The sequence below is a fragment of the Diplotaxodon limnothrissa genome, linkage group LG5 (genome assembly GCF_057381915.1).
Source record: "Diplotaxodon limnothrissa isolate DT_005_m linkage group LG5, D_limnothrissa_male_GT1.1, whole genome shotgun sequence".
Taxonomy (NCBI): domain Eukaryota; kingdom Metazoa; phylum Chordata; class Actinopteri; order Cichliformes; family Cichlidae; genus Diplotaxodon; species Diplotaxodon limnothrissa.
The window spans coordinates 39,340,561-39,366,091 of NC_140600.1; the positions used below are offsets into that span (position 1 = coordinate 39,340,561).

At 43.5% G+C, this 25,531-nt stretch overlaps 1 protein-coding gene across 1 annotated transcript in view; it reads right to left on the reverse strand.

The window, feature by feature from the left end:
• Nucleotides 1-25,531, reverse strand: part of LOC146632883 (dedicator of cytokinesis protein 3-like) — a 247,985-nt gene that overhangs the window by 49,837 nt on the left and 172,617 nt on the right. The window contains exons 6-9 of the mRNA XM_085353604.1: nt 24,987-25,135; nt 20,823-20,907; nt 14,913-14,954; nt 14,052-14,206 (exon numbers count right to left, since the gene is read on the reverse strand). Coding sequence (XP_085209730.1) covers nt 14,052-14,206; nt 14,913-14,954; nt 20,823-20,907; nt 24,987-25,135 — 431 coding nt within the window. The remainder of the gene's footprint in view (nt 1-14,051; nt 14,207-14,912; nt 14,955-20,822; nt 20,908-24,986; nt 25,136-25,531) is intronic.

Consider the following 25,531-nt stretch of genomic DNA (forward strand, 5'->3'; position numbering starts at 1 on the left):
CCAGATGCCAGAAAATCGAGATGCGGAGGCACAAAACGGGAATCCAGATCGGGAATGATATTTCGACATCAATCAACAATATCAATATACAAATATTAGCTGACAGGGATATTCAGCCTTATATATTTGAGTGTTAAGCACAAACTAAAGTCTGAGTTTTTGGCTCACAGCGATTATTTGTACATCGGCGATCCTCATCAATGAAGGATCCACAGTCGTAAGAACGTCTTTATGACAGAAACGAGGAAACAGTTTTATCTTATGAGCTTCATGAACAGCCCCAGAGTCTGTAATGAACTGAGTTACATTTAAAAGGATGTTAGATAATTAGATACGAGTCAACATATCCCTACCACAGTCATGCCTGTTTAGGAAAATGATAAACGAGTGACCAAGGTTATATTTTAGCTTCTGATATTTTTACAGCACAGCAGAGAAGTCTGAGTTGGGATGCCTCCAACAAAACGGTCCGGCTCTTCGACTGCCAGCCAGAAAATCTCAATCCACGATCTTCTCCTGGTGGAGTTTCTGAACTGGGTTCAGTCAGCGAAATCCTTTTTTTCTGCCTTCAAAAACTGCTTGAGCAGCTGCCACTTCTGAGAGCACTTACCCACCTAATGAGCCCTTCATCTCTCCATCACCATCCGCTGCACTTCTCTGTATTTCCCATTTGCTTCATGCGCCTACAGACTTATGGGCATGAAAGACGGAGCAGCGAGGGCCTGATTTTCTCTGTCTGTTCCTTTATCTGCTCAAGTTCGGTTTGTACCTCAATTTTACAATGCATAGGACAAAAGTTTCCTGCAAATTAATAAGTGTAAGAAGTAGAAGAGCGATGGAGAACGTGTTCTTCATTCTTCTGGACAAGACCGAGCTGAGAAAAATCAGGACGAACGCTCTGACAGTCAGTCCTGGGCAAAAGGGTTTATGAGACAATGCATTAGAGTATTATCTACTCTCATTTTATTAGTTTTTCAACTGAAGCCATCACTTCGTTAGCACTGTTAAGTAAATCCCTTCCCTGTTTAATATGTTGCCTCCATTCCTGGCTCCTTTTCTTTAGACAACAGAAGAATGAAAGCAGCGATTCTCAGTGAGTCAGTCTCTCTCTGAGCTGCACTAGTAGAATATTTGCAGTCCTGCGTCAGTGTTCAGCACACGTAGTGAGGTGGCAGAGACGATGGCCTTTACATCGGGAAACTTCTCTGCAGCGGTGATAATAAGGGTCTGCTGAAGAGCTTGGCTTCTGACGCACCTGCTTCAAAACACTGAGGTGAGCAATGCTCAGAAATGGCACGCCTGGCTTTCAGCTCAGGTAAAGACAACAGAATGAAGGAATGAAGATGCTGATTATGTGGAGGTTCGAAATGCTGCCGATATCAGCTGACTGTGCAGGGAAGAGAAGTGATCACATTACGAGGTCAATCACAGAGTAGATTGCACATGTTGCCACCTGTGCGACAGATTGTTGTAACAACATGAATCATAATATAAACTCAAAAAATGCAAATTCTAGTTTTTACATGATCTTATTTCTATTGAAATGTTTGCGTGCATGGAGTGAAACCTGCGAGTGATCAGGATGACACGTCGAGCTACGTCGTCACACATCAAACATGCCCTCCCAGCTCACGGGTCTAATGAAGTGCCGGTGCTCTGCATCCACCTGTATGCTCGATTCACTCAACGCTCACAAATTTCTGCCATATTAGTTTGAAGTGAGGAGTTCAGAGCCTTGATGACAAACTAAAACTATTTTCTGCTGCTGTAATAAATCATCTCAAACATGAGCTGTTGGCTGACGATGTGTTCACACACCAATCGTTAGAAATCCTCTAACTGAACTTCCTCATTAACATAAACGGCCCAACTAAATACAGTATCTCATTATAGAACATTGTTCCTCATATAGTCTTTATTGCTCAGCAGATTACCCCCCGCCACATATGATAAGACTCTGAGGTTATAGTGTAAGGTAATACGCAAACAACAACGAGGACCCACAAATCCCTACAACACAGACACACACTGCGTCTGGCTCTTTAAATGGAACAATTTATTCTAATCCCCCAGAGACACTGAGGGCCAAACAAATACAACAAAACACAATAAATATGTATTTCTCCTCAAACAGTGGGACGCTGTGACTTAGTGGAAGATGTGGGGGTGAGGAGGCACAAAGAAAGACTGAGATATGGGTTTTACATTCAGCTCTAAATCCTGTTTTTGTTTCTTTAAATATTGTTGCTGGTTGTTTTTTCATTCAGTCAGAGTTTGATTCAAGGAAGAAAACAATGATATAATCGACAAAATAAGAACATTTTATTTGTTTATATGTTATGTAGGAAGAAGACGGCGTGTTCTTCCCTCATATTTATGCGTGTGTGGTACTGAGGCAGGTTATTGGCTGCTAGTTGGATGGGACCGGTCTCTTCCGGGGATCCTTGGGGATTAAGAGTGTCCAGCTTTCAGTTAGCCATTCCGGGTGTCTCTCATCAATTAGCAGCTGGTTCAGCAAAAGCATTAGAATGTCATTCAGACTGAAGAAGTGTAGTCGGATGATAACAAAGAGAGAGATGGTAGTCAGAACTGAGGGGCTCGAACTACCAGAAGGCAACATTGCAGACATTGAGGACAACTACAAGCACCTGGGATCCCACAGGCAAATGGGAACCATGAAGAGTGGCTGATATCCAGAAATCCTACCAGTGGCTGGACAAAGCTGGACTGAAAGACAGCACAGAGGCACTAATCATGGCAGCACAAGAACAAGCTCTGAGTACAAGATCCATAGAGGCTGGGGTCTATCACACCAGGCAAGACCCCAGGTGCAGGCTGTGTAAAGATGCCCCTGAGTCAATCCACCGTATAACAGCAGGGTGCAAGATGCTAGCAGGCAAGGCATACATGGAACGCCATAACCAAGTGGCCGGCATAGTGTACAGGAACATCTGTGCCGAGTATAATCTGGAAGTCCCGAGGTCAAAATGCTAAGATCCTGTGTGAGTTCCAAATACAGACTGACAAAATAGCATTGTAGCAATAGATGTAGTGATCCGAATGATAGCAACATCAGTCAGAAGGAACACAAGTAGCTGGAGAAGTACCAAGGGTTCAAAGAAGAGGCACTCACCAAACTAGGCGAGTGGCTCCAGCAGATCCCAGGAACAACATCCAAGATCTCTGTCCAGAAGAGCAGAGTCCTAGGAACAGCAAAGACACTGCACAGAACCCTCAAGCTTCCAAGCCTCAGGCAGAGGACCCGAGCTTCAAGGATAAAAGACCGCCCACATCAGCAAGAGGGGAATTTTTATCCACCGAAGTTATTTGTAACTATCCCTTTGGGTGGCAGCAGGAACAAGTGAATGAATCATACACATATGACAAAGACTGTTCACTAAGAGGAGGAGAAACACACACACACGGCTGAATTATTAACTTTATCGCTGCATCAATATGAAAGAGGGAAGATAAACAATGCAGATGCAATCAGAAGACGTCCTGACCTATCCAAACTCCTCCCAGCACACAGATGTGGGTACTTGCATGCATATGCAGACATAAGCTGCTGTACTGCACATTTATGTACGCATGCATGCACGTGTGGGCTTGCAGTAACCCACACACACCCACACACACACATATGCACTTTATGGAAATCCATTACTATTTCCACACCACTGACATTCAGTCTAAATATAAACATACTGTACAGGCAGAAGAGTCTCAGCTCAAGTACAGACAGCACTCACAGCCAGGACGACCTTTGCTTATCAAAGGAAATTTGTCCAAAGACACGTTAATAAAAATCACATATTGAGGCCGCTACCACATCACTGCACTGCAGACACACTTCATGAGGAAGGGAAAGAACAGATTTTTCACCTGTCAGGAGATCCAAACTGGAATCTTACTGCCTACTTTCACTTTCCTGCCTCCATCAGGGACTTGGAAATGCGTCAGTCATGAGGATTTTCTCAATATCTGATAAGAACAGGACAATATAGTAATTTTCTACTTCTATCTCCTACTGCTTAGTCTCCTTCCCCTGATGTACTGAGACCTTTTAGTTTAGTCTTTTTTTTACTAGATCCATCACTGTGTTATGAGCTTACTGTCCATAAAGCGTTAACAGGAATCAACCACTGTGTCTATAGATTTATTTTTATGTGAGAAAAGATGAATCAGGTGTATAAAAGTTGGAGATAACCTCGCGTCAGTCCCATGTTTGCGCACTCCTGTTTCTAAAGTCTGGTGAGTCGCTCGCTGTCTTGGACCAGAGGCTGGAGTCCTACATTACCTATAAATGTTACCAAGCTTCAGAAGCAAGCTGTGGAAGTGACAGCGATGGACAGATGTTACGATGAGAGAAATCAGCTACAGAAACATCCTCTGACAGCTGGAGTAGTCCCAGCTGTCACGCAAAGCAGCGTCTACATATTTTTCTGTATATTTCTATTTTATCTGAGGGGTCTGCAGGCACCGACTCATTTCTGGAGCTGATTTCTTTTTTTGGTGAACTCGTCAGATCTGGAAACAAGTTTATTTAATGCAGTAATCACACAAGAGGAAACACTGGATGGAGACGGTGGATTCACCGAAATTACCGCGACCACTCGCAGCCAGTTGCATCTTCAAAGCGATACAATATGATAGTGAGAAAATATGTGAGTCTGCACTCTGTTTGTGTTAATACAGTGATTAACTCTAATAAACTAAATTCAGAGTCCAGACTGCATCTCGTACACATGGAACAGAAACTCCTGTAAATTCCTGCAAAACTGTAAATTGATGTGGATGCTCAAAAATCCTTTTATAGAGGAATATAAGCAACGTACACGGAGATGGAAACAATTCTGTCTTTTCCCCAAAGAGATGCGTTGCGCTCACTGTCACAGACTGACTCAGATTGTTTCCAACGTGTCGCCAATCTTTACATTTCTAAGTTAGATTGAAATGATTGTTCCTCTGGCGACCAGCTGGTCACTGCAATCTGTCATGAAAGCACAAATAATTCACTGCAACCACCGATCTTTCTGTGTCGCAACGAGGTTTCTGCTGTATTGGTGCTGTGGTATGATTCACAGCATTAATGCAACCCTTTATTCTTTTTCTGCAAAGTCACACAGACATCCAATTAATTAATATTCCTTCATCATTGTTGCATCGTCTGTATTATTATCAAACATGATAAACCATGCAGTAATAGGTTTTTATGAAACCGCTTTAAACTGCAGAAAAAACATAAACTGGGGAATACATTAAAAGAGTAAAAACTATCATAAATAGAAAAAATAAAAGCACAATAAAAAAGAAACTTATCACACTCTTAAAAACAGAAAAGTTCACTTCACATAAAGGAGGAATCTCTGGTCACCCACTGTTCCCAGTATCTGCTCCTCAATCTGGGACAGAGAAAAGCAAAAGCAGCGACTCACAACCTTCCAGTCAAAGGATTAATATCCAAACACGTGACCCGGCTGAATTATCTTCTATTACTTTCATCAAATTCAGTAGAGTGAAGCTATTTCAATTTAACGGCTGATTTCACTGCATCACATTAAGCCAGTGATTCTGCACAGGCCTCTAACTACACCTTGCATATATTTACAGTATTATTTTAGATATTCAATCGACTCGAGCGAAGTGACTCAGAGTGAAACAGCCAATTTTCCATGACTGCTATCATTACACAGAACAGACACTCAACAGAGGAACAACAGCCTGACATTAAAGGAGCTGCTGATAAAAGAGGGGTGGGCTTCTTTGATTTGGTGTGAAGAAGACAAACGCGATTATGTCTCAGTGAGAACAGGATCCTGGGTCATGCCTCGCACAGCATTAGTTCATTTTAATCACAGATGGTTATTAGTCAGCCCTCTCTCCTAACATAAGCCCCTCCCATACAAATACACTGCATTTCATAACTAGTTTTGTTTTATGTTGTACTTGTTTGTAACATATGACAAAAAACATGTTTCCAGTAAACAAACATGCTAAACATATTTTAGTAAGTAAGTGAGTAATTTTTTTTTTTTACACAAGAATCAGTCACAAAATGCTTCACTGAGGTATTAAAACAACGCAAACACAAACGTTTACTGAAGGATCCCACGATTAACGAGTGCAAAGAGAAGCTTGTGGAACAGCCCACTGTGACAGGCGACAGCTGTACGTTCAGCCCATCTTAGTTTTCAGACGGGAACGTGGCGCCACAAGAAGACCTCTATCTGCAAACATACGGATCCAGTTTGGAGATAAGGATGGAGAAGATCGCGATATGTGAGGCCTCACCTCGTAATGCCACAACAGTAAAATCCAAGATTTCAAACTGATTTTAAACGTAACCAGAAGCCAGTGCAGCGAGTTACCTCGAATCATAATCTCTTCCCAAACCAACCACACAAATACGCTCAAATGAATGTTAAACAGAAGCCTTAATGACGCAGGACGGGGACCTCAGGTTTTACAGTGAAATTCCAGCATCTGACTTGTGCCTCCATCACTGCCTAAAACATGCAATCACTTTTCACACAGGTGTAGGTTTGGCTCTTTCTTCCTTAACAATAAAATTACTTGAGTTATCTTTTTCTAATATTTAAATTTGTTTGATGATCTGAAATATTTAAGTGTGACAAACATGCAAAAGGGAAGGGGACAAACACTTTTCACACCACTGTAGCCACCGTGTCAAGGTGTTGATGCCTGAACAAACACAGTGTGTAACAGTGGCACCAACAATCAACACTGATGTCCATGATGAGGATCCCTCAAAGCAGTGAGTAAAAACTAAATGTCTAGAAATGAGTGAAACAGTCAAAGTCCAGCATTCGACTTGAACCTCAGTCTTCTGGGTAAAATTCCAGCATTGATGCTGACAGCAGGTCAAGTTTTTTACATAAGGAGGAAAGTAGCAGAGCTGTCTGCAACTCTTGAGGAGCGGAGACTCGGACAAACTAAGTGCAAACTGTGCCCAGGACAGACACAACTGCATCAAACCACCAACACAACAGCGGCTCTTTCCAAGTGTCTGCACAGACAGCCGGCTAGCAAAGAGCCCAGTGTGGTTAAAGCCGTCTGCCGAGCCCAGCAGCCAGAGCCTGAACCTCAGCAGTAACAAAGGCAGCGGTGAGCAGTCAGGATGGTTTCTACCTGTTCGTGTTTTTAGAGTACAATCACCATGGCGATCACTTTGAAGTCTCTTTGAGCTTCTTCTCATCTTTGCTTTGAGCCGTCGGCTTCGTGTTCTCACTTTGTTTTTCTTGGCAAACTCTGTACTTTTCGGTTTTACATTAAGAATAAGAACTAATTGAAATTCACACCATCTGCCTCATTTTAGCCTTTGTGTTTACAAGAAATTACTCCAAATGACTCCATCCTTCATTAGCTATACCCACTTATACCCACTTAATCCTGTAGAGGGTCACAGGAGGGCTGGAGCCAGTCCCAGCTGACACTGATGGAGAGGAAGAGTGCAGGATGGAGAGGAAGAGTGCACGATGGAGAGATGCTAGAGAAGGACAACCATTCACACTCAGATTCTCACCTACCTGCAAATTTCTAATTGCAAATGAACCAAACAAACACAACTTTGGAGTGTGAGAGAAAAGATTCACAGACACAGAGCTCAGCATGAAACTGTTTAGTCTGCTTATTGCTAAAACACCAGTTTTGCAAAATCCTGATGAAACACTTCGACCTGAACTCAAACGAGAAATCTGCAAACCCCAAAGCAGCAATCTGATGAAAGGCGCTTAAGCTTAAAAGGAGGAAATTTGAGTCTTCTGCTTCCTGAACTTTTAAAAACTGAACTGTTTTTAAAAAAACGTTATTACTTTAGATTTCCTGACAATAAAACACTGTTTGCTGATGCCCAAAGCATGTAGGAGTCTTCAGTTTGCCTGTGGCGACTGCGAGGAGGGAAGAAAGGTTTCAGCTTCGAGTCAAAAAATCCCCACAGAGACACTGGGATGACTTTTGGGATGAAAACCAAAGAAAAGAGACGTCGCCTGCTGAGATCTAACCACATCACAAACCTCAGCCTCCACCTCAGAGGGATCCACACAGGCTGGTGCTTTAGTTGCACCGATCAGAGCTCCTCTCAGGGCAAACAGTCTCAGCAGCTGAAGCATTATTTAGAACGTTTCAGGCAGCTGTGACGCCGTCTCCTTTTCTGTCTGCAGTGCATGCTGGGAGTGTGAGTGAGTGTGTGAAGGTGGTTGTGAGCGTGTGGAGCTGTGGAGAGAGTTCGGGACGTTTGGACTGCGCTTCTTCTTTTGGATTTTCTTTTTTATACACGGTGCTTATTGGAAAAATGGGGCTTTGGTTAATTGCTTGGTTGTCGTGTCGCTTCAGCCTGAATGAATCGTTGGAGAGAGAAGTAACAGACTTGTTCAAACACATCAGACTTCCTCATGCATCTCCCAGTTTCCATGTTCCTGTTTCCCAGAGCTCCTTCCCAGTTTAGGTTCCTGTTAGTTCCCCTTGTGTATTTTTGGGGGTGCCTGTGTTTTCATCAGCTCTATAAAAGGGCTCACTTAGTTTAAACCTCCACCTGCCTCCGTGTCAGCACTCCTTCGTCACACACCGACATCGCGCTGCTGACGGTAACCTGGAAATAGCTCAACCTGATACGGACGAGGTGGCATTCCCCAAAAACTGATGCAAGATGCAAAATGAAGGAAAAGTGCTGAGAACAATGAGGTGAAATGCTTAAAGTCTGGCAAAGCCGACAGAGAAGTGGAGGAAATGAAGGTAGTGGACAGGCAGGAGGAACGAGAGCTGAAGCCGTAAATCAGAGCATAACTGCAACATCCTCAGGTCTCCGGAAAACATCGTCAGACTTCTATCAACAGCTTCAGACATGAGACCGTAGCCAAAAAAGCATCACGTTTCACTGAAACCCCGTCACACTTCTGACTTAACGGCATCAGGCTAAAAAGTCTCAGCATCAGATCACACAGTCTCAGATAAAAGTGCCTCAGAGAGAAGCTTCCTGCCAGCTGGATTGTTTTCCAAATACGTCATCAACGTGCGACAGTGGCAGAACACGGCTACGTCCAAATTCAAGGCTGATTACATCACAGCTAAGCGATGAAGGCTGTCCAAATTCCTCCAAATGCAGTCTACAAATGCGTGCTCCTGTTCCCTGGATTTGAAGGACGGGTCGGGTGTATCCCTCGTGGCCCAGGATTCATTGCAAATCTAAGGTTGAAGAAATTTCTGGGAAAAAATGGTGGACGGTTAAAGCAAAACTTTTAAAAGTAAGTACTGAGTAGAGAGATGAGCTGGAGGTAAACAGATTTGAATGTTTTGAAAGTCAGGCACTGAGGCGTTTATTTAGTTCCTGTGTGTAGGATCGGGGAGCTGTGACTGTACATATGTTAAACTGTCTCTTTGGTTATGTTTGTAGATGAAAAATGAAACCAATAAAGTTTGCTGAAGGTCTCCTCTCCTCTGTCATCTGAGCATCTCAGAGGAGCAGCTCTGGTCATTAGACTCTAACGCTGAGTCAGACTTGGCTGTGAAAACAAGCTGCCAAGGTCAACTTATTTCTGGACTGTTGGTGTGATGGGAGGACGGAGCCTATTAGCTAGTTTGTAATGATGATACAGAGAGAACCAGAATGGGGAAAAGGGGCTGCTCACCGAGCTTCTTTCTTTCCCTGGAGGGAACACGTTCGCCTCGCTCAGACATCACACAGAGCCAAAAACGTCCTGTCTGCTAAACATCAACATCCTCACAGACTCAGCTCTACATTTATTTCCCCCAAACACTCATAAACGTGGCCTTTATCAGCCTCCTTATTGACATTACTGCTTCTTCATGTTGGCACTGAGATCTCTGCACGAATGCATAATTGATGGGTATTCGTCAGGCGGTGGTGTGGGGGGGGTCATGTAATATTTACAGCAGCACACTGTGGCGTGGTGCTGTAAAGGTCCTGGGTTTGAATCCAGCCTGAAGACTTTGTCTGTGGACTTTGCTCTGCCTGTCACGGTGTGTCTGGCTACTCCCACCTCCAACAGTCCAAAGCCAAGCGTGGGGTTCGGTTAATTAACTCACTGCTGAGTTAGGCACCCCATAATGCCCCGTAACTCTCTAGATCCACAAAGACGCCGTAAAACACTCGAAACAAACATCTGTCGTCTCAGCACGAAGCCAAACTGCTGCTCGCTGATCTTCACCTGGTAACTCTTCCCTCCCACCCAGAGTCTGTCTCAAGTCCTTCCTGAACTCTTCACAGCATCCTTCTGTCTTCAGCTTCCACCACATTAATCCTCGGCTCCTCGCTTCCTCTCCTTGGTGTCTAAAGTCATCCTACAGTCTACCATCCAATGCCGAACACCCGCCTTCTCCCCGACACCACCTTGCAGTCTCTTAGATTGTTTCTTCTACCTAAGATACCTTCCACCTGTGTGCACCTTCCTCCGCCCTATCTTCCTCCCTCTTCATCCAACTTAATCCAGAACTCTTCTCACTGTTCTGACTCACACCCAGCTTGTGGGTCATTATTAACATTCAACATCAGTCCTGCGATTCCCAGCTTCAGCCTCATGATCCTGGCAGACCGTTCACATACTCTTCCATTAAAGCCGATTAAAAACTTCCTCTGGCCTCAGATACACAACAGAAACTAAATGTCAACATCATCAAATTGTTATTTATTATTTAGTTATGTGTTTTCAAACAAAATGAAATCAAATCAAATCACTTTTATTGTCACATCACATGTGCAGGCACACTGGCACAGCACATGCGAGTGAAATTCTTGTGTGCGAGCCCCACAAGCAACAGAGATGTGCAAACACAACAACACAAACGAGCAAAATACAAGAATGGCCAACCTGAAACTAATAAATATATGTACAATATATAATAGTGTATGCATTTCTGGATGTGTATACTAAATATTTTCCTACGTGTGTGTGTGTGTGTGTGTGTGTGTGTGTGTGTGTGTGTGTGTGTGTGTGTATACACATTTTTACAAATTAAATAGTAAAAAAAAAAAAAAAAATAATAATAATAATAATAATAATAAAAAATATAAAAATATACAGAGTTGAGACATGTGCAAAACAGTGGCATTTATATACAGTGTGGAGTGCATAATGTTGAAGTTCCAGTAGTGAAGCTGAGGTGTCTATGACGTGTTCAGCAGTCTGATGGCCTGGTGGAAGAAGCTGTCTCTCAGTCTGCTGGTACGGGACCGGATGCTGCAGAACCTCCTTCCTGATGGAAGCAGTCTGAACAGTTTATGGCTGGGGTGACTGGAGTCCTTGATGATCCTCCCCGCTTTCCTCAGGCAGCGCTTCCTGTAGATGTCTTGGAGGGAGGGAAGCTCACCTCCAATTATCCGTTCAGAGCACCGCACTACTCGCTGGAGAGCTTTGCAGTTGTAGGCGGTGCTGTTGCCATACCAGGTGGTGATGCATCCAGTGAGGATGCTCTCAATGGCACAGTGATAGAAGGTCCTGAGGATGCGGGGGCTCATGCCGAATCTTTTCAGTCTCCTGAGAAAGAAGAGGCGCTGCTGTGCCTTCTTCACTGTTTTGTTTGTGTGTACTGACCACGTAAGATCCTCAGCCAGATGTACACCAAGGAACCGGAAGCTGCTCACTCTCTCCACAGCAGCGCCGTTGATGGTGATGGGGGTGTGTACTTCTCTGCACCTCCGGAAGTCCACTATCAACTCCTTTGTCTTTGCGACGTTGAGGGTGAGATGGTTGTCTTGACACCAGTGGGTCAGGGCGCTGACCTCCTCCCTGTAAGCCGTCTCATCACCGTTGGTGATAAGACCCACCACTGTAGTGTCGTCTGCAAACTTCACAATGATGTTGGAGCTGTTAGTGGCTGTGCAGTCGTAGGTGTAGAGTGAGTACAGGAGAGGGCTCAGTACACACCCCTGTGGAGCACCAGTGTTCAGTGTGATGGGGGATGAGGTGATGCTGCCCAGTCTGACCACCTGGCGTCTGTCAGACAGGAAGCTAAGGATCCAGCTGCAGAGGGAGCTGCTCAGTCCTAGATCCTGCAGTTTCCTGTCCAGCTTCGAGGGAACGATGGTATTGAATGCTGAGCTGTAATCTACAAACAGCATCCTCACATACGTGTCTCTCTTCTCCAGGTGTGACAGGGCAGTGTGTAGTGTCAGGGCTATGGCATCATCAGTGGACCTGTTGTGGCGGTATGCAAACTGTAGAGGGTCCAGTGAGTCGGGTAGTGCAGAGGGGATGAAGTCCCTGACCAGCTTCTCGAAGCATTTGCTCACGATGGGGGTCAGGGCTACAGGTCGCCAGTCGTTCAATGAGGAGATGGTGGAGGATTTGGGTACAGGGACGATGGTGGCCATTTTGAAGCAGGCTGGGACTACAGACAGAGAGAGGGAAAGGTTGAAGATGTGCGTGAACACTCCAGCCAGCTGAGCCGCGCATGACCTGAGGACGCGGCCGGGAATCCCGTCCGGACCAGTAGCTTTGCGTGCGTTCACCTTCCTGAAGCACTTCCGCACATCCTCCTCAGACACAGTGTGCGCACTGACGTCATCCGCGGTGCGCACACTGTCCGGTCTCATGGTGTTCACTGTGTCGAATCTAGCGTAGAATACGTTTAGATCCTCACACAGAGAGGCCGTGGTCTGCGGTGTGCTGGTTTTCCCTCAAAAGGAAGCTGTATTACTGAATGTGTGTTAGCGTTTGGTTTATTTAAAGGTTTCTAACCCGGATCGCTGTGACTCACACATGCAATCATCAGTGATTCACTCATCAACAGATTCAAAAGATCAAATTCCCAAAATACGCAGTGAAACTTTTTCATATGTCAGCCTGTATTCAGAACTTTTTATAGCACTGAGTAGGCCCAGAACAAAAAAACAGCGAATACTCGGAAAAATAAATGAATATTCTCATGACATTTTCTATTTACGGCTTTAAAAAGCAACTATTGGTTGAACAAGTTTAATTTGGATTTTCTCTGATCCACACTGGATCAAAAGTATATAAGTCTAATATATACATACACCTACAGCAATGTTTGGTTAAGGTTAATATTAGCCAGGTTATCTCTCCCTAAACAGAGAGTGGGATCATCGTCCTGCTGGAAAACTCAGCTGTGTCCAAGTTTCAGCTAACGGTTGACTTGAGATGACGTTGAAGAATTTGGGCCAGGCTAAAACATTAAAGCCCCACCTGACAACATCAATGAAGAAAATCACAGGAATTCATATTAAAATTTCAATAAAGTTTAAATATCATTTCCTCTTACTTGTTGGGTGATAACAGCCTCCGTGCTCACTCGGTGTGATCAACACACTGATTTCTAACCAAAACATGGCCACAGTGTATTTATTACAGTCCTATAACTTATTTATTACTGTCCCACTTCAAAGCATCATTAACTTAACAATTTTCCCCACTCATGTCACCAGAGGGGCTCCACAGGAAGCAATTCAGTAACATATGAATGTCATTATTGGGACACAGGGTCACTTTTTCAGGGTCACATAGAGCTGAGGTCGTCTCCTTCAGGTTAGCATCCTAGCTTAGCGTAGTTACAGACTTTTTGTCTCTGTAAGCGTCTCCTTGCATCTGTTTCCTCTTTGCTCATTTGAAGGATAATTGCATCTCCTGCTGTGCTGCTGACATTCAGCTTTACCTGCTGCTGATAATCAGGGTGTTTCTCCTGTGATGGCGTCGTGTCACAATGTCAAGAAACCAAACATGGGACTGAAAATTCTGGCTGTTGTCCACAAATCAATATTGAAGTTATAAAAGAATAAAATGGCAATGAATGCTGATTGGTAGGATATTTATTTATTGTGAGAGACTATTAATGTTAAATTAAAAAATAATAATTATTATAGTGAAAAACAAACTGTTGTGGAAAATGTTTCTATGCAGTTTGACTTGACCGAACAGCAACAAGCTTTACAGCACAAATATGAAAAGACTAATCATCACAGAGCCGGTGCTGCGAAACATCAAACGAGTAAAGAGTGTCACCCACACTTTTTGGAAATCTGCACCTCTGTGCTCGACTGTTCAGCTGCCACCTACCTGAGGGTCTTTCCCTCTCTCAGGTCGTACAGGGAGAAGAATATGTCCGTGTCCTCGCCTATGCTGTTGTAGGTGAAGCTCTTCAGGTTGACCAGCAGGTGATGAGGTACTGGAACTCTACAAGGTTCCCCATGTCTCTGCCGGGCGTTGTCGCCCTAAAACACACAAAAAAAGCAGCCAAACAAACAAAATATATAAATACACATATTAGAATACAAAGACATTGTGTGACAGTCTTAGTAAACATATACACCAAAGCCTCCTGGCTGAACAGAAACATCTGTAAACTATGAAATCTTCTTAAAATATACCGTTTTTATTTAACTTTAACTTGATGTGTAAGTACATAAAAAGGTTTTTACACATATTACTGCTCAAAAACATGCATCAAATTTCTGGTTCTTTAGCATCAAAGTGATGCTGCTGCAGTTTAAATCTGCACACCGTCTCAGCGTGATGCCTAAGAGTCACACTCATACTCTGTGATGAAAGTATCAGCATTAGTAGGATAGAGTGCTGCAGAGCACAGCTGTGGGTCTAAGCTTGTAAATACTGTAGAACATAACTGTTTAAATGCTTTGAATTCATATCTCCATTTATCTTAATGATAAAAGGCACGAGAAAAGTTTCTTGGTGACATGAATGATATATGGAAATATTTTCAAGGATTCTCTTTGTGACCCAGTTCAGGCTCTTTACTCTGTAAAATGTACTCCTACTCTTACTACTACTACTACTACTACTACTACTACTTTGTAGCAGTTTTTTCTGCTGGAAGTATCTTAATTGTGTCCCATAAATCTGTTTGGGCCTCTGAAATGAGAAGTAAATGAGACACATTACTGCAGTACGTCCACGTACCTGTGTGGTGCTCTGCTGTACGCTGTGTCTGCTAGAAAGATGCTGCGAAAGAGAGACACACAAACTATTAGCTGAGGGGTCGATCATCTCTCTCCTCTTATTGTTTCCTTTTTCCCTCCTTGGTTCATCATCATTCGCTGTTTCCTCTCCTCCTTTCCTCGCCTCATTTTGCTTCCTATTTTCACTTCGCCTTTTCAGGTCTCTAGCCTCCTTTACTATCCTCTGTCCTTGCTTCATTTCTCATTTATTGTTTCCTCTTCTTCACTGTCTGCCCCAATGACTGTCATTGGTCTGCCCTCCTTTTTTCATTTCCTTCAACACTCAGTCCTTGCTTCTTCTCCTTTAGCATCTCCTTCTTTCCTATTTTCTCTTTGTTTCCTTTCATTTATTAACCTCTTCTCATTTTGTTTCCTTCTTTTATCTCCTTGTCAGTTTACTCCTTTTTTCACCATTTCCTTGCTTCCTTTCCTTCTCTATCGGCTTGTTTTTCTCCTTCATTGTCTAATCTCCTTTGTTATTTTTTCTATCCTATCTTGCTTTCCTATCCACTCTCATTTATCTGTCCTCTGCTTACTGTATATCCTCTCCTTCACTATACTCTGTCCTTGTTTCCTCTCCTTTTCTGTATTCATCTGCTTTCTTGTCTGATTTCATTTTCTCTTCTCGTTTCCTCTTCTCATCTCCTTCTTGTGTTGTCTCCTCGTCTCCTCTCCTCTCTTATCTACTTTATCGTGGTCCATTCCCTTCCCCTCATTGTCAGAAGATAAAAATGCCCCAGAGATTCATTACTCCGAGTTGTCTCCCTAAATCTCTCGAGTGTCTGTGTGAGACGAGAAGCAGCAGGAAGTAAAAACCTGTTTGATGAATCCGGGTAATGACTGTCAGCTGAAAGCTATCTGCAAATATTACAACCTGAGGAGGGAATTAAACGATGGCAGCCGTATCTCCTCATCTTCTTTATAATGAATTTTTAAAACCTGCTATTAAAAAGGTTGGGACAGTCGATTAAAATAAGGTCATGCAATAATTTAAACAAATTGTTTCTTAGCGCTACTCGAGCACACAAAGCTCTTTACACTACACGTGTCAGTCACACACATCTTGGGGTGTGTGTGCGACTCGGAGTTCTCCTTCTTCAAGGATACGTTGGTGTGCAGACTGGGAGAGCCAGGAATTGCACCAGCAACCTGCAAGTCACTAGCTGCCCTGCTTTACCTCAATCCTCACTGGATTGACTTTAGATTGTACAAAGACAAAATATCAAAGTTAAACTCAGCTTTATTGCTTTTTGGATAAAGACAGCAACATATTGCAGACTCGCTGGGACGGGGCAGGATTTCCTTTTGAGGCACTGAGACTGGTTACTGTGATTCTGAACGCTGAACATTTTTCCTCTCTTCTGTGATAAACGCTTTTATAGCTGCTTTTCTGTCATGTTTCCAGGCTCATAATGAGCCAAATGTTTTCAGTGGGTGACATTTCTGGATTGCAGACGCGCCTACAGAGACGCTGTCTTGCTTTAAATAATCAGGTCAGTGTGTGCAGAAGCTCAGGCCTCAGACTGTCTTTGCATGCAGCCTGCTGTTTGGCTAAAAGTGAGCGCGGCCTCAGAGGGCGAGGAGCTGAAACTTCAGGATGAACCCGAGGTGATGCATCAACGCTCGGTATAAGACGAGTAATGATTTATTTTCAGCTGTGAATGATGCAAAGCTCCACCAGCAGTCCAAGAATATAAACACAGAGCAGCTACCAACTAATTCGAATTGCTAAACTCTCACACGCACACAGACTGACAGAGCCAATCATGTTATTACTGTTACCTGTTTCCTGTGTGTGTTTTAAGCATTATGCAATTTTTCCACATTTCTTTAAACATGCGAATATATTTCAACACTTATCTCTTTAAATTTCAACATTTTAATATGTTGTCATAGTAGGATTTCAAAGTCTGCTTTTAACCTGCATATCAAGGCTGTAAGTTAACTCTCAAATAATCCATCCGTCCATTTTCTTCCACTTTATCCAGTTCAGGGTGGAGGGGGAGCCTATTTGAGCTAATCTGAGCTTGATGTGAGAGGTGGGTACACCTGGACAGGTTGCCAGTCTGCTGTAGGGCTAATCATTCACACCTGACCCCGCTAACTGCACCTCTTTGGGCTGTGGGAGGAAGCCGGTGTACCTGGAGAGGACATGCAGTCCACACACACAGGATCCAAACCCAAGATGTTTTGGGTGCACGATGCTGACTGTTAAATAATCTCCATTACAGTCATGTGTCTATTTCAGAAGTTTGGCGGTGTGTGTGTAACAGCCGATTAACTGCTAATGTCAGATGTGCATTTGCATGCGACTGTTGGAAAGTTTCCTCTCGCTCACATTGTGTTCTCGTTGCGTGATTGTTTTCCGCCCGTGATGAATCTCGCACTCTCCTGCTGCTGCACTAATGCAAATTCATCACTGAGATCATTAAAGATGAATCTCATCACATCTTCTGTTTTCCTTCTTCATCTCGACCTTTTCAAATGTCACATTTAAAAACATTCATTTCCACGACTCAAAAACAAATCAATCAGCAGTAACTTTGTAACTTTCTTTCTCTGCCCTTCTTTGTCTGTTTGTTACCAGAAAGAACTCGCGGTTCTCTCTCATGCTCACTCTTCCTCATCTTCGATCCAACCATCTATAACTTAACCTTTTTCTCACTCCCTTCCTGTTTCTCCCCCTTTCTCACGTCCCATCTCCAGATCGGTCTCCAAGCAACAGAACAAAGGGGAATCACCAGGACTACGGTGTTTGGCTGGTGAAGCTATTTAAAGCAGGACTGATGTAAGAAAGGGAACATCAAGTATTACCGACAGACCATGAACAACAAAGAATGCGTCTCATGCTGCAGCACTGCACACTACCATTAATAGGCTAGAGTTATTTAATAGTTACATATTTTTTAAAGCAGCCTTGGAAATGTGATGCAGGTTATAAGTTATCCACAGACTCCAGTATAACAAAGATAAACACTTCATTTTTAGTATTTCCAGCAACAAGTTTAACCTTCATGAAATACGTTTGTGAGCATGTTTTGTTTCAGTGTTTAGTTTTTGGTTCGCTTCTATTGCTTATTATAGCCTACACAATCTAATTGTCCTGAGTGCTGCAAATTACAGGTTAAAAAATCTTGACAGGATTTTGTCTGCGGCATTGTCTTCATCTTTGTTAATTAGTTTGCTTTACACCTGTTGTCTGATCGACCAATCACATCACAGCAACTCAGTGCATTTAGGAAGTCTGACATGGTTGATAAAAATCTGCTGAAATGTAAAATTAGCATCAGAATAAAGAAAGGTGATTTCGGTTCACGTGCGTGGTTGTTGATGCCAGACGGGCTGAGCTGAGTCATTCAGAAGGTTCAAATCTGCAGGGATTTCCCCGCACAGCCACCTCTAAGGTTTACACAGAAACACAATTCAGGGGTCAGAGGAGATTGTGGCTGAGTGATTTGAGCTAACAGGAAGGCAACAGCATCACAAAGCTCAGATCATCTCATTTCTTAACCACAACAATGACTTGACCGTATTCTAATGGCCTCCACAACAGATCTTAGCCTAACAGATCACCTCTGGGATGTGCTGGAACACGAGATTCATGTCATGGATGCAGCTGACAAATCAGCAGCTGTGTGAGGCTGTCACGTCAACATGGACCCAAGTCTCTGAGGAACGTTCGCCTCAAGGAGTCTGAAAGTCTTGTTCCATGTGGCCTCACCAAACTCCTCCCACACCCGAGTTTTAGCTTCATCTACCGAACGAGTGGCGCTCTGCTTGCCCTGCTGGTACCCAGCAGCTGGATCTGAAGTCCCACTAACCAAGCCCGATAGCATGCCTTCTTCAGCTTGATGAAGAAGCTCCCTTCACCTCCGGGGTCCACTATTTGGTTTGTCACCATGACAACAGGCACCAACCGGCTCCAGCTCCTTGCAGCATCTCAGCAATGAAGGTGAAACATCTGCTTTAGGGAGCAGTTGGAGATCTCCTGGACCAGAGTCTGTCCAGCATCCTTCCACGCCACCCGATCCAACTCACCACCGGTGATCAGATGACAGCTCAGCTCCTCTCTTTGCCCGAGTGTCCAGAATTAAAACTTGCTGGAAGATATTGTTCCTTTTACATATTTACATTTGAATATTGGTCAAAAATGTGAAATTAGTCGATGATGTCGGTGCCTGTCACAAAGCTCTCTGACATGTGACAAATGTCACGATGAAAGGAAAGCAGATGAAAGAAACTGAAAATATCTTTGAGATTTCTGTTCGGATCAATCACAGCTTTACTCTTTCATATCTAAGAGGTTTTTCTTTTGCTGTTACACGTTCTAAGTGCTCATTTTGTTCAGTCACAGGGAACAAACTATCACTAAGGATTTAAAAGCTTAACTTAAAAAAATACAAAACAAGCTATAAAATATGTTTTCTGAAAAAACAGAAGATTGATTATAATGTTTAACTTTGATGTGCTTAAATCTCACATCTTCATGTGCAGTATTAATTATTCAACACATATTCACTCTGATTTATAAATATTTACTGTACTTATAGTGATTTATGAGTTTTCTCATAGATGATGACGGTTTGAAATTGTGATTATTCAGGACCTTGACTCTGCTCTTATTTCTCATGCTGTCTGCAGGCTACGACTGTCATTCACTCCATTCATTTATGATATTTAAAGTAGCACTCAAATACAACACAATAGCTCCAATAACAGGAGAAACTATTCAAATTTATGCTTTTGTGAACAAGTTAACAGAGGCGGGAGGGTAATTTTATAGTCGGTGGTTCAGATCATCAGATTAGCAGTTTTAAGGTATCCGGATGAAGCCACCAGCAGAGCGACGTCAGATTTCCTGCTGGTGTTCAAAGTTTCAAACGTCGTGTGCATGAGACGAAGGTCACGCGAGCGAGAAACCTGTTTCTGGTAACAGGCGCCGCTCGAGGCCAGAGAAAAGATGAAAAGGGAAAAGGACGAGCAGCATGACGCGGAATCGAAACGCGTTTCGAGCATCAAAACTCTGATTCACTGCAGCCACAGAGACAACAAACGGCTCATAGTTATTACTCACGTTACAACTTCCTGATTCATCCTCGTATAGACAAAAGATTTTAGTCTAAAATGAACGGTTCAGTGAGATATCTGCTGATCTTCACCAGTCGCCACACGATTACTTTGCCAACTGTTGAGGCTTGTTGCTGTTTAAACCTCGGGGTCCAGCCTGCTCTCTGATTGGAAACTAAAGCTTCCCTCCAACTGTGAAATGAATCCAGCCTGTAATCATCAAGGTGCAGCCAGCAGGTCTGTGTTAGACCCAGAAAATGGAATAAAATGTGCTCTCTCAGGGAGAAAAGCAAATAAAACATTAATCTCCGATAATTCCACGTCAGAGCTGTTCACTCGTTTGTTTCTGAATCAAAAAGCTTTCTCACAGTTTCACAGTAACACGACTTTATTAATTTATCAGTACGGTGACAAGCTGAGACCTGCAAATGCAAACAGTCAGTCACTGATATTCATGTGCACAAAATTCACTTCATGTTACTTTTATGTGCTAATACTTGAAATGATTTAATTATGTGAAAAATGAGAAAACTGCTCAGTTTGCAGCACAACCTGCTCATCAAATTCAATCTCCTGCTGCTGGTTATTTAACATCCTTCTCATCATCTGCGGATAACGAAAATTAAAAGAATTGCAAATAATATGCAGATTTTAGAGGATGCCTGATTAAAAGCTACAACCTACAAATGAGATGAGCAGCAGGATATTTTTGTCTTATTTTACACAACGTATCCAGGATGTGGGATCACTGTGTGCACTACAGCCGTCATGAATCCAGTGTGTGAGCAGGTGTGACTTGACTTACCATCTTATAAAGGTCTGACACGCTGATCTGGTCTTCATCAACCATCTCAAACTCCTTTCTCGGCACCAGGTCCAGACCGAGGTGTCTGAAACACAGAAACAAAGACGGAGAGCAGCAGAGCGTCTTTCATTTAACCTTCACAAAAAGCATTTCCAACACAGGTACACAAACCTTTCCAGCCACCTCTGCACACACAAGCGTGCACCGCCTACACACACACACACACACAGAGTATATTAAAGTAATTTCAGAGGGGCTCTGGGGATATTGTTCCTCAGCATTATTTTCTGTTCAATCTCAACAACCACATCTTTCAGTTACAGGCCGGTGGACTCGCGCACTCGAAGGCGCTGTGCACAATGTTCTTCCGAATGAATAAGATGGCCTCTTAAACTGTGAATGAGAAACTAAACGTCCATCTTTGATGTGTTAACATGCGCATCCATCAAGGCTGAAATCGGGTTAAATCTGGTTTGAAAACCAAACTCTTCATCACTGCCAACCACAGCTTCAAAAATGCAATCAGGTGTTTATGTATTTGTATATGTCAAGTGAAAGTAAAGGCTTGAGTGGAAAGAGAAAATAAAAACACAGCCTGGGGTTTGAGGGTAAAGCTGAATGGGTTGTTAAAGGTTTCTAACGACACTATAATTAACTGCTTATTACTCATCTTTGTACATATCTAATCAAGTATGTCTGACGCTGCTCTGAAGCCAGGCGCTGCACATTTTTGGGCTGCACCAGCAGGAGCATGATGAGATATCTCTGATCCAAACGAGGGTCCTTCACCTCACACAGAGGTTCAGAGTTGGCTGCTGTGACGGTCGTCTGACTAAAGACAGCCTGAGGCAAAGGTTTGACACTGTGTGAAGTTCAGGATGACTCAGAATATCAGTCCTGCAACGACCCAGAGAGGAATGTAGTACTGAGCAATGATCATTTGGAGACTGGCACTGAGGAGAAAAGTAAAACACATCGAAGCAGCATAGATGGAGGTCAAGTCTAGTTCACGTGTGGCAGCAAAAGCTTGTTTGTGCCCTCCAGCTGTTCTCACCGAGGATGTAGCATGAACCGAAACAGCAGAAGGAAGTGCGTCTTTGCACCACATCAGTATTATCGGCGTACACGCATCAAACGTGTAACCCTGAAACCTCACATTCAGGCTCCTCAGACACACTAAATGTCCTCATGCTGGAGACACTTGACCCGACAAATGTTTGCCATTCATGGATTCATTGATAAGTTGTGTTCTCCATGCACACACTTCCATGCTCGTGATGCATCAGGAACAATGGAGCCATTATTTGAAATGATGAAAGCGAGCTTGTTTTCCTGCAATGCAACCTTTCACCATGAACTGGCTTTCGGGCTATGAATTACGTCTGCTGCTCTGTTACATGACACGTCACTTCTTTTTACCAGCTGGAGACTGAATTAGCAGAGAGCAACAAGATAAGTAGCACCTCATTAGCTCCTTTTTGGCCCTTTTGCAGCCTAAAATGATTCACTGAGCTGCTTCTCTCTTTAGCAAAGCCACTGACTGGACGAATAACTCTGCTTTACACAGACATCCTGGTGAACTTCTATCGCTGCACCATCGAGAGCATCCTGACCAACTGTATAACAGTCTGGTACGGGAACTGCTCTGCCTCGGACCAGAAGGCGTTGCAGAGGGTCGTGAAAACTGCCCAGCGCATCGCCGGAGCACCACTTCCTGCCATAAAAGACATCTACAGGAAGCGGTGTCTGAAAAGGGCTGGGAAAATCATCAAAGACCCCAGTCACCCATCACATGGACTCTTCACCCTCCTGCCCTCTGGGAGGCGCCACAGGAGCCTCCGGACTAAGACCACCAGGTACCGGAACAGCTTCTTCCCCACAGCTGTCAGACTCCTGAACTCTGCCTCCTGACATCTGACCCACGTTAAACTCATGGACTGAACATACACACACCCACAATGGACAACTGTACCCTCAAACACAATAATAACATGGACTGAACCACCACTCACAACCACTAGCACTTTATATAGCCTCTGTAGAAACTATCTACACCCTCACTTATCTTAACTGCACTACTGTATAGCTCTGTGTAAATAATCATTCTGTACATTCGATAATTTTTAATCCTACAACTGTTTACAACTTGCATAGTTCCCATTTCTGTATAGCTGTATATCCCAGATTCTGTAAAGTTATTTATTTCATATTCTGTATAGTTTTTCATATTTATATTCATATCCTGTACATAGCTTGTACTCACTACAGCCTGTACATACTTATAGTTATAGAATATTCACAACATACTTCATACCGTGTACATTATAACATACCATAATAGACCCATTTCTGTAATATACTCACATATCTATATTATTGCTAATATATATTGTAATATATCTATATCACTAAAGCACTTCTGGATGGATGCAAACTGCATTTCGTTGCCCTGTACCTGTGCATGTGCAATGACAATAAAGTTGAATTCTATTCTAATTCTATTCTATGTGCTAAAATCACATCGTCGGTAAGTAGTTCCTACTTATATCTAAATGTGAACTCGATTAAAGCAGCATCAGTAATGACTGGAAGCAGTCACATGACCTGAAACACCCCGCGGTACCCTGAATAATTCTTTTACTATTAATTATAATAAAAGCAGCACTTATCGCCATCCCCCTTCATATCACCTCAGTGTGCCTCGTCCCCTCTGACAGCAGAACGAAGCTTTAAATAACCTCTGAAACACTCCCAGTATTAATAACTCAATCCTGAAGCAGCGGCCATTTTTTCTCCATTTCATCTGTTTCCCATCAGCCTTTCATCGTGCTCTCATGAGACTTTAACAACCACGGCTTCATCCACCTGCCTCCAATCACACTTGTGTTTGCCCCGTGTAGGAGTCAGGGGAGCAGGCTGAGCTGCCATCAGCATGTAAGTGCAGCATGTGTGAATTATTATTCAGCAAACAGACTTCAAACTTCAAACATCTAAAGGGTCTTTCTAAAGAAAAAGCCACTAACCATGTGCTGCATGTGCTGTTTTAGCTTTGCTCGTTCTGCCTTTGTTTTGTTTGTAGCGTTTGTCCCGGTCAAAATAAAAGCTTGTTTTTTGTTCACCTCACTCGGCCTCCACTGTCTGCATTTAAGCGCTTTCTCCTCACGCCAGAAGTCACAACGGTGCACGTAACACACTATGTTGCCAAACGTATTCACTCACCCATCGAAATCATTCAGTTCTGCTTTGTGGAAGAACGGCTCGCTCTCAAGAGCTCAGTGAATTCCAGCGTGGTACCGTGATAGGATGCCAGCTGTGCACGTCCCGTCATGAAATATCCTCACTATGAAATATTCCACAGTCAGCTGTTAGGGGGATTATAGTAGAGTGGAAGTGATTGGGAAAGATGTGGTAAGCCACGTTGGGGCCAGTGGATGCTGAGACGCATTGCGGGCAGATGTCACCAACTTTCTGCAGATTCAATCACTGTGGACCTCCAACCTTCATGTGGCTCAAGGACAGTGCACAGAGATCTTCATGGAATGGGTTTCCATGGTGACCAGCTGCATCCATAAAGACGTGGATGAGCAAGTTTGATGTGGAAGAACCTGACTGGCCTGAACAGTCCTGACCTGAACCCAACCCAACACCTTTGGGATGAATTAGAGCAGAGAGTTCTCGTCCAACATCGTGTCTGACCTCACAAATGTGCTTCTGGAAGAATGATCAAAAATTCCCATAAACACTCCTAAACCTGTGGAAAGCCTTCCCAGAAGAGTTGGAGCTGCTATCGCTGCAAAGGGTGGGCTGACATCACGTGAAACCCTGTGGATTAGGAACGTGATGTCACTCAAGTTCATATGTGAGCGAATGCAGACGAGTGAATACGTTTGGCAGTACAGTGTATAAGGCTCAGGTCATAAATGACCCCACTTGGTCAGCTGGTGGTTGAAGCAGCATTACGTGACTATGAGCAACCAATGCACATGATACAGCGTAAAAACGTAAATGAATACTCGTGTTTGGAGAGGTGCTTCATCAGAAATGGATGAAGCACCTCTCGTCTGGGTCAGACAAAGAACAGCTGCCCTTTAAACTATGTGTATTACTTGTATGTGTGGGAAATGTGCAAATGTGTCTTAATGCAACATTTGTGTGGTTTCTCACTCGTTGCCCCAGTCGAGTCTGACGGTGATGTGTCTCTTGACGTCTCTGCTCTGGTCTTGTGTCAGGTGACCGGACAGCAGCTGCCTTCTCAGGTCTATCAGCTCCATCATCACGTGGCGAACCTTGTAGAACAGATCCACCTTGTGTTTCTGAAGGACGGAGAGAGAAACAGGGAGGATTCATTCACCGTTCGTTCACCACTTAAAATTCATCTTCAGCTCGTCAATACGCTGATTCAGCCGTACTTCTCTGGCAGGGCACCGCAAGGCCGTTTCTGTGATGTTTATTAAAGGCACTCAAACAACTCACAGTGGAATAAAGCTGAGGTGAGCGAGTTCAAAGCCTTAGCAGACAATTTGTGTTTAGTGTTGCAGAGACATGTGTCAGCACGTGCTGGCCATGAAGAACGGAAACACGGAAAAAAGATTTTTATGAACATGCGTATTTACTGCGTTGCATGTACTTGCCTCACAAATGTTTAGCACACACAGAAGAAGCTTGGTTGGCAAATCAGGCTGAAAACTTTATGCAAGTACTAACATGCT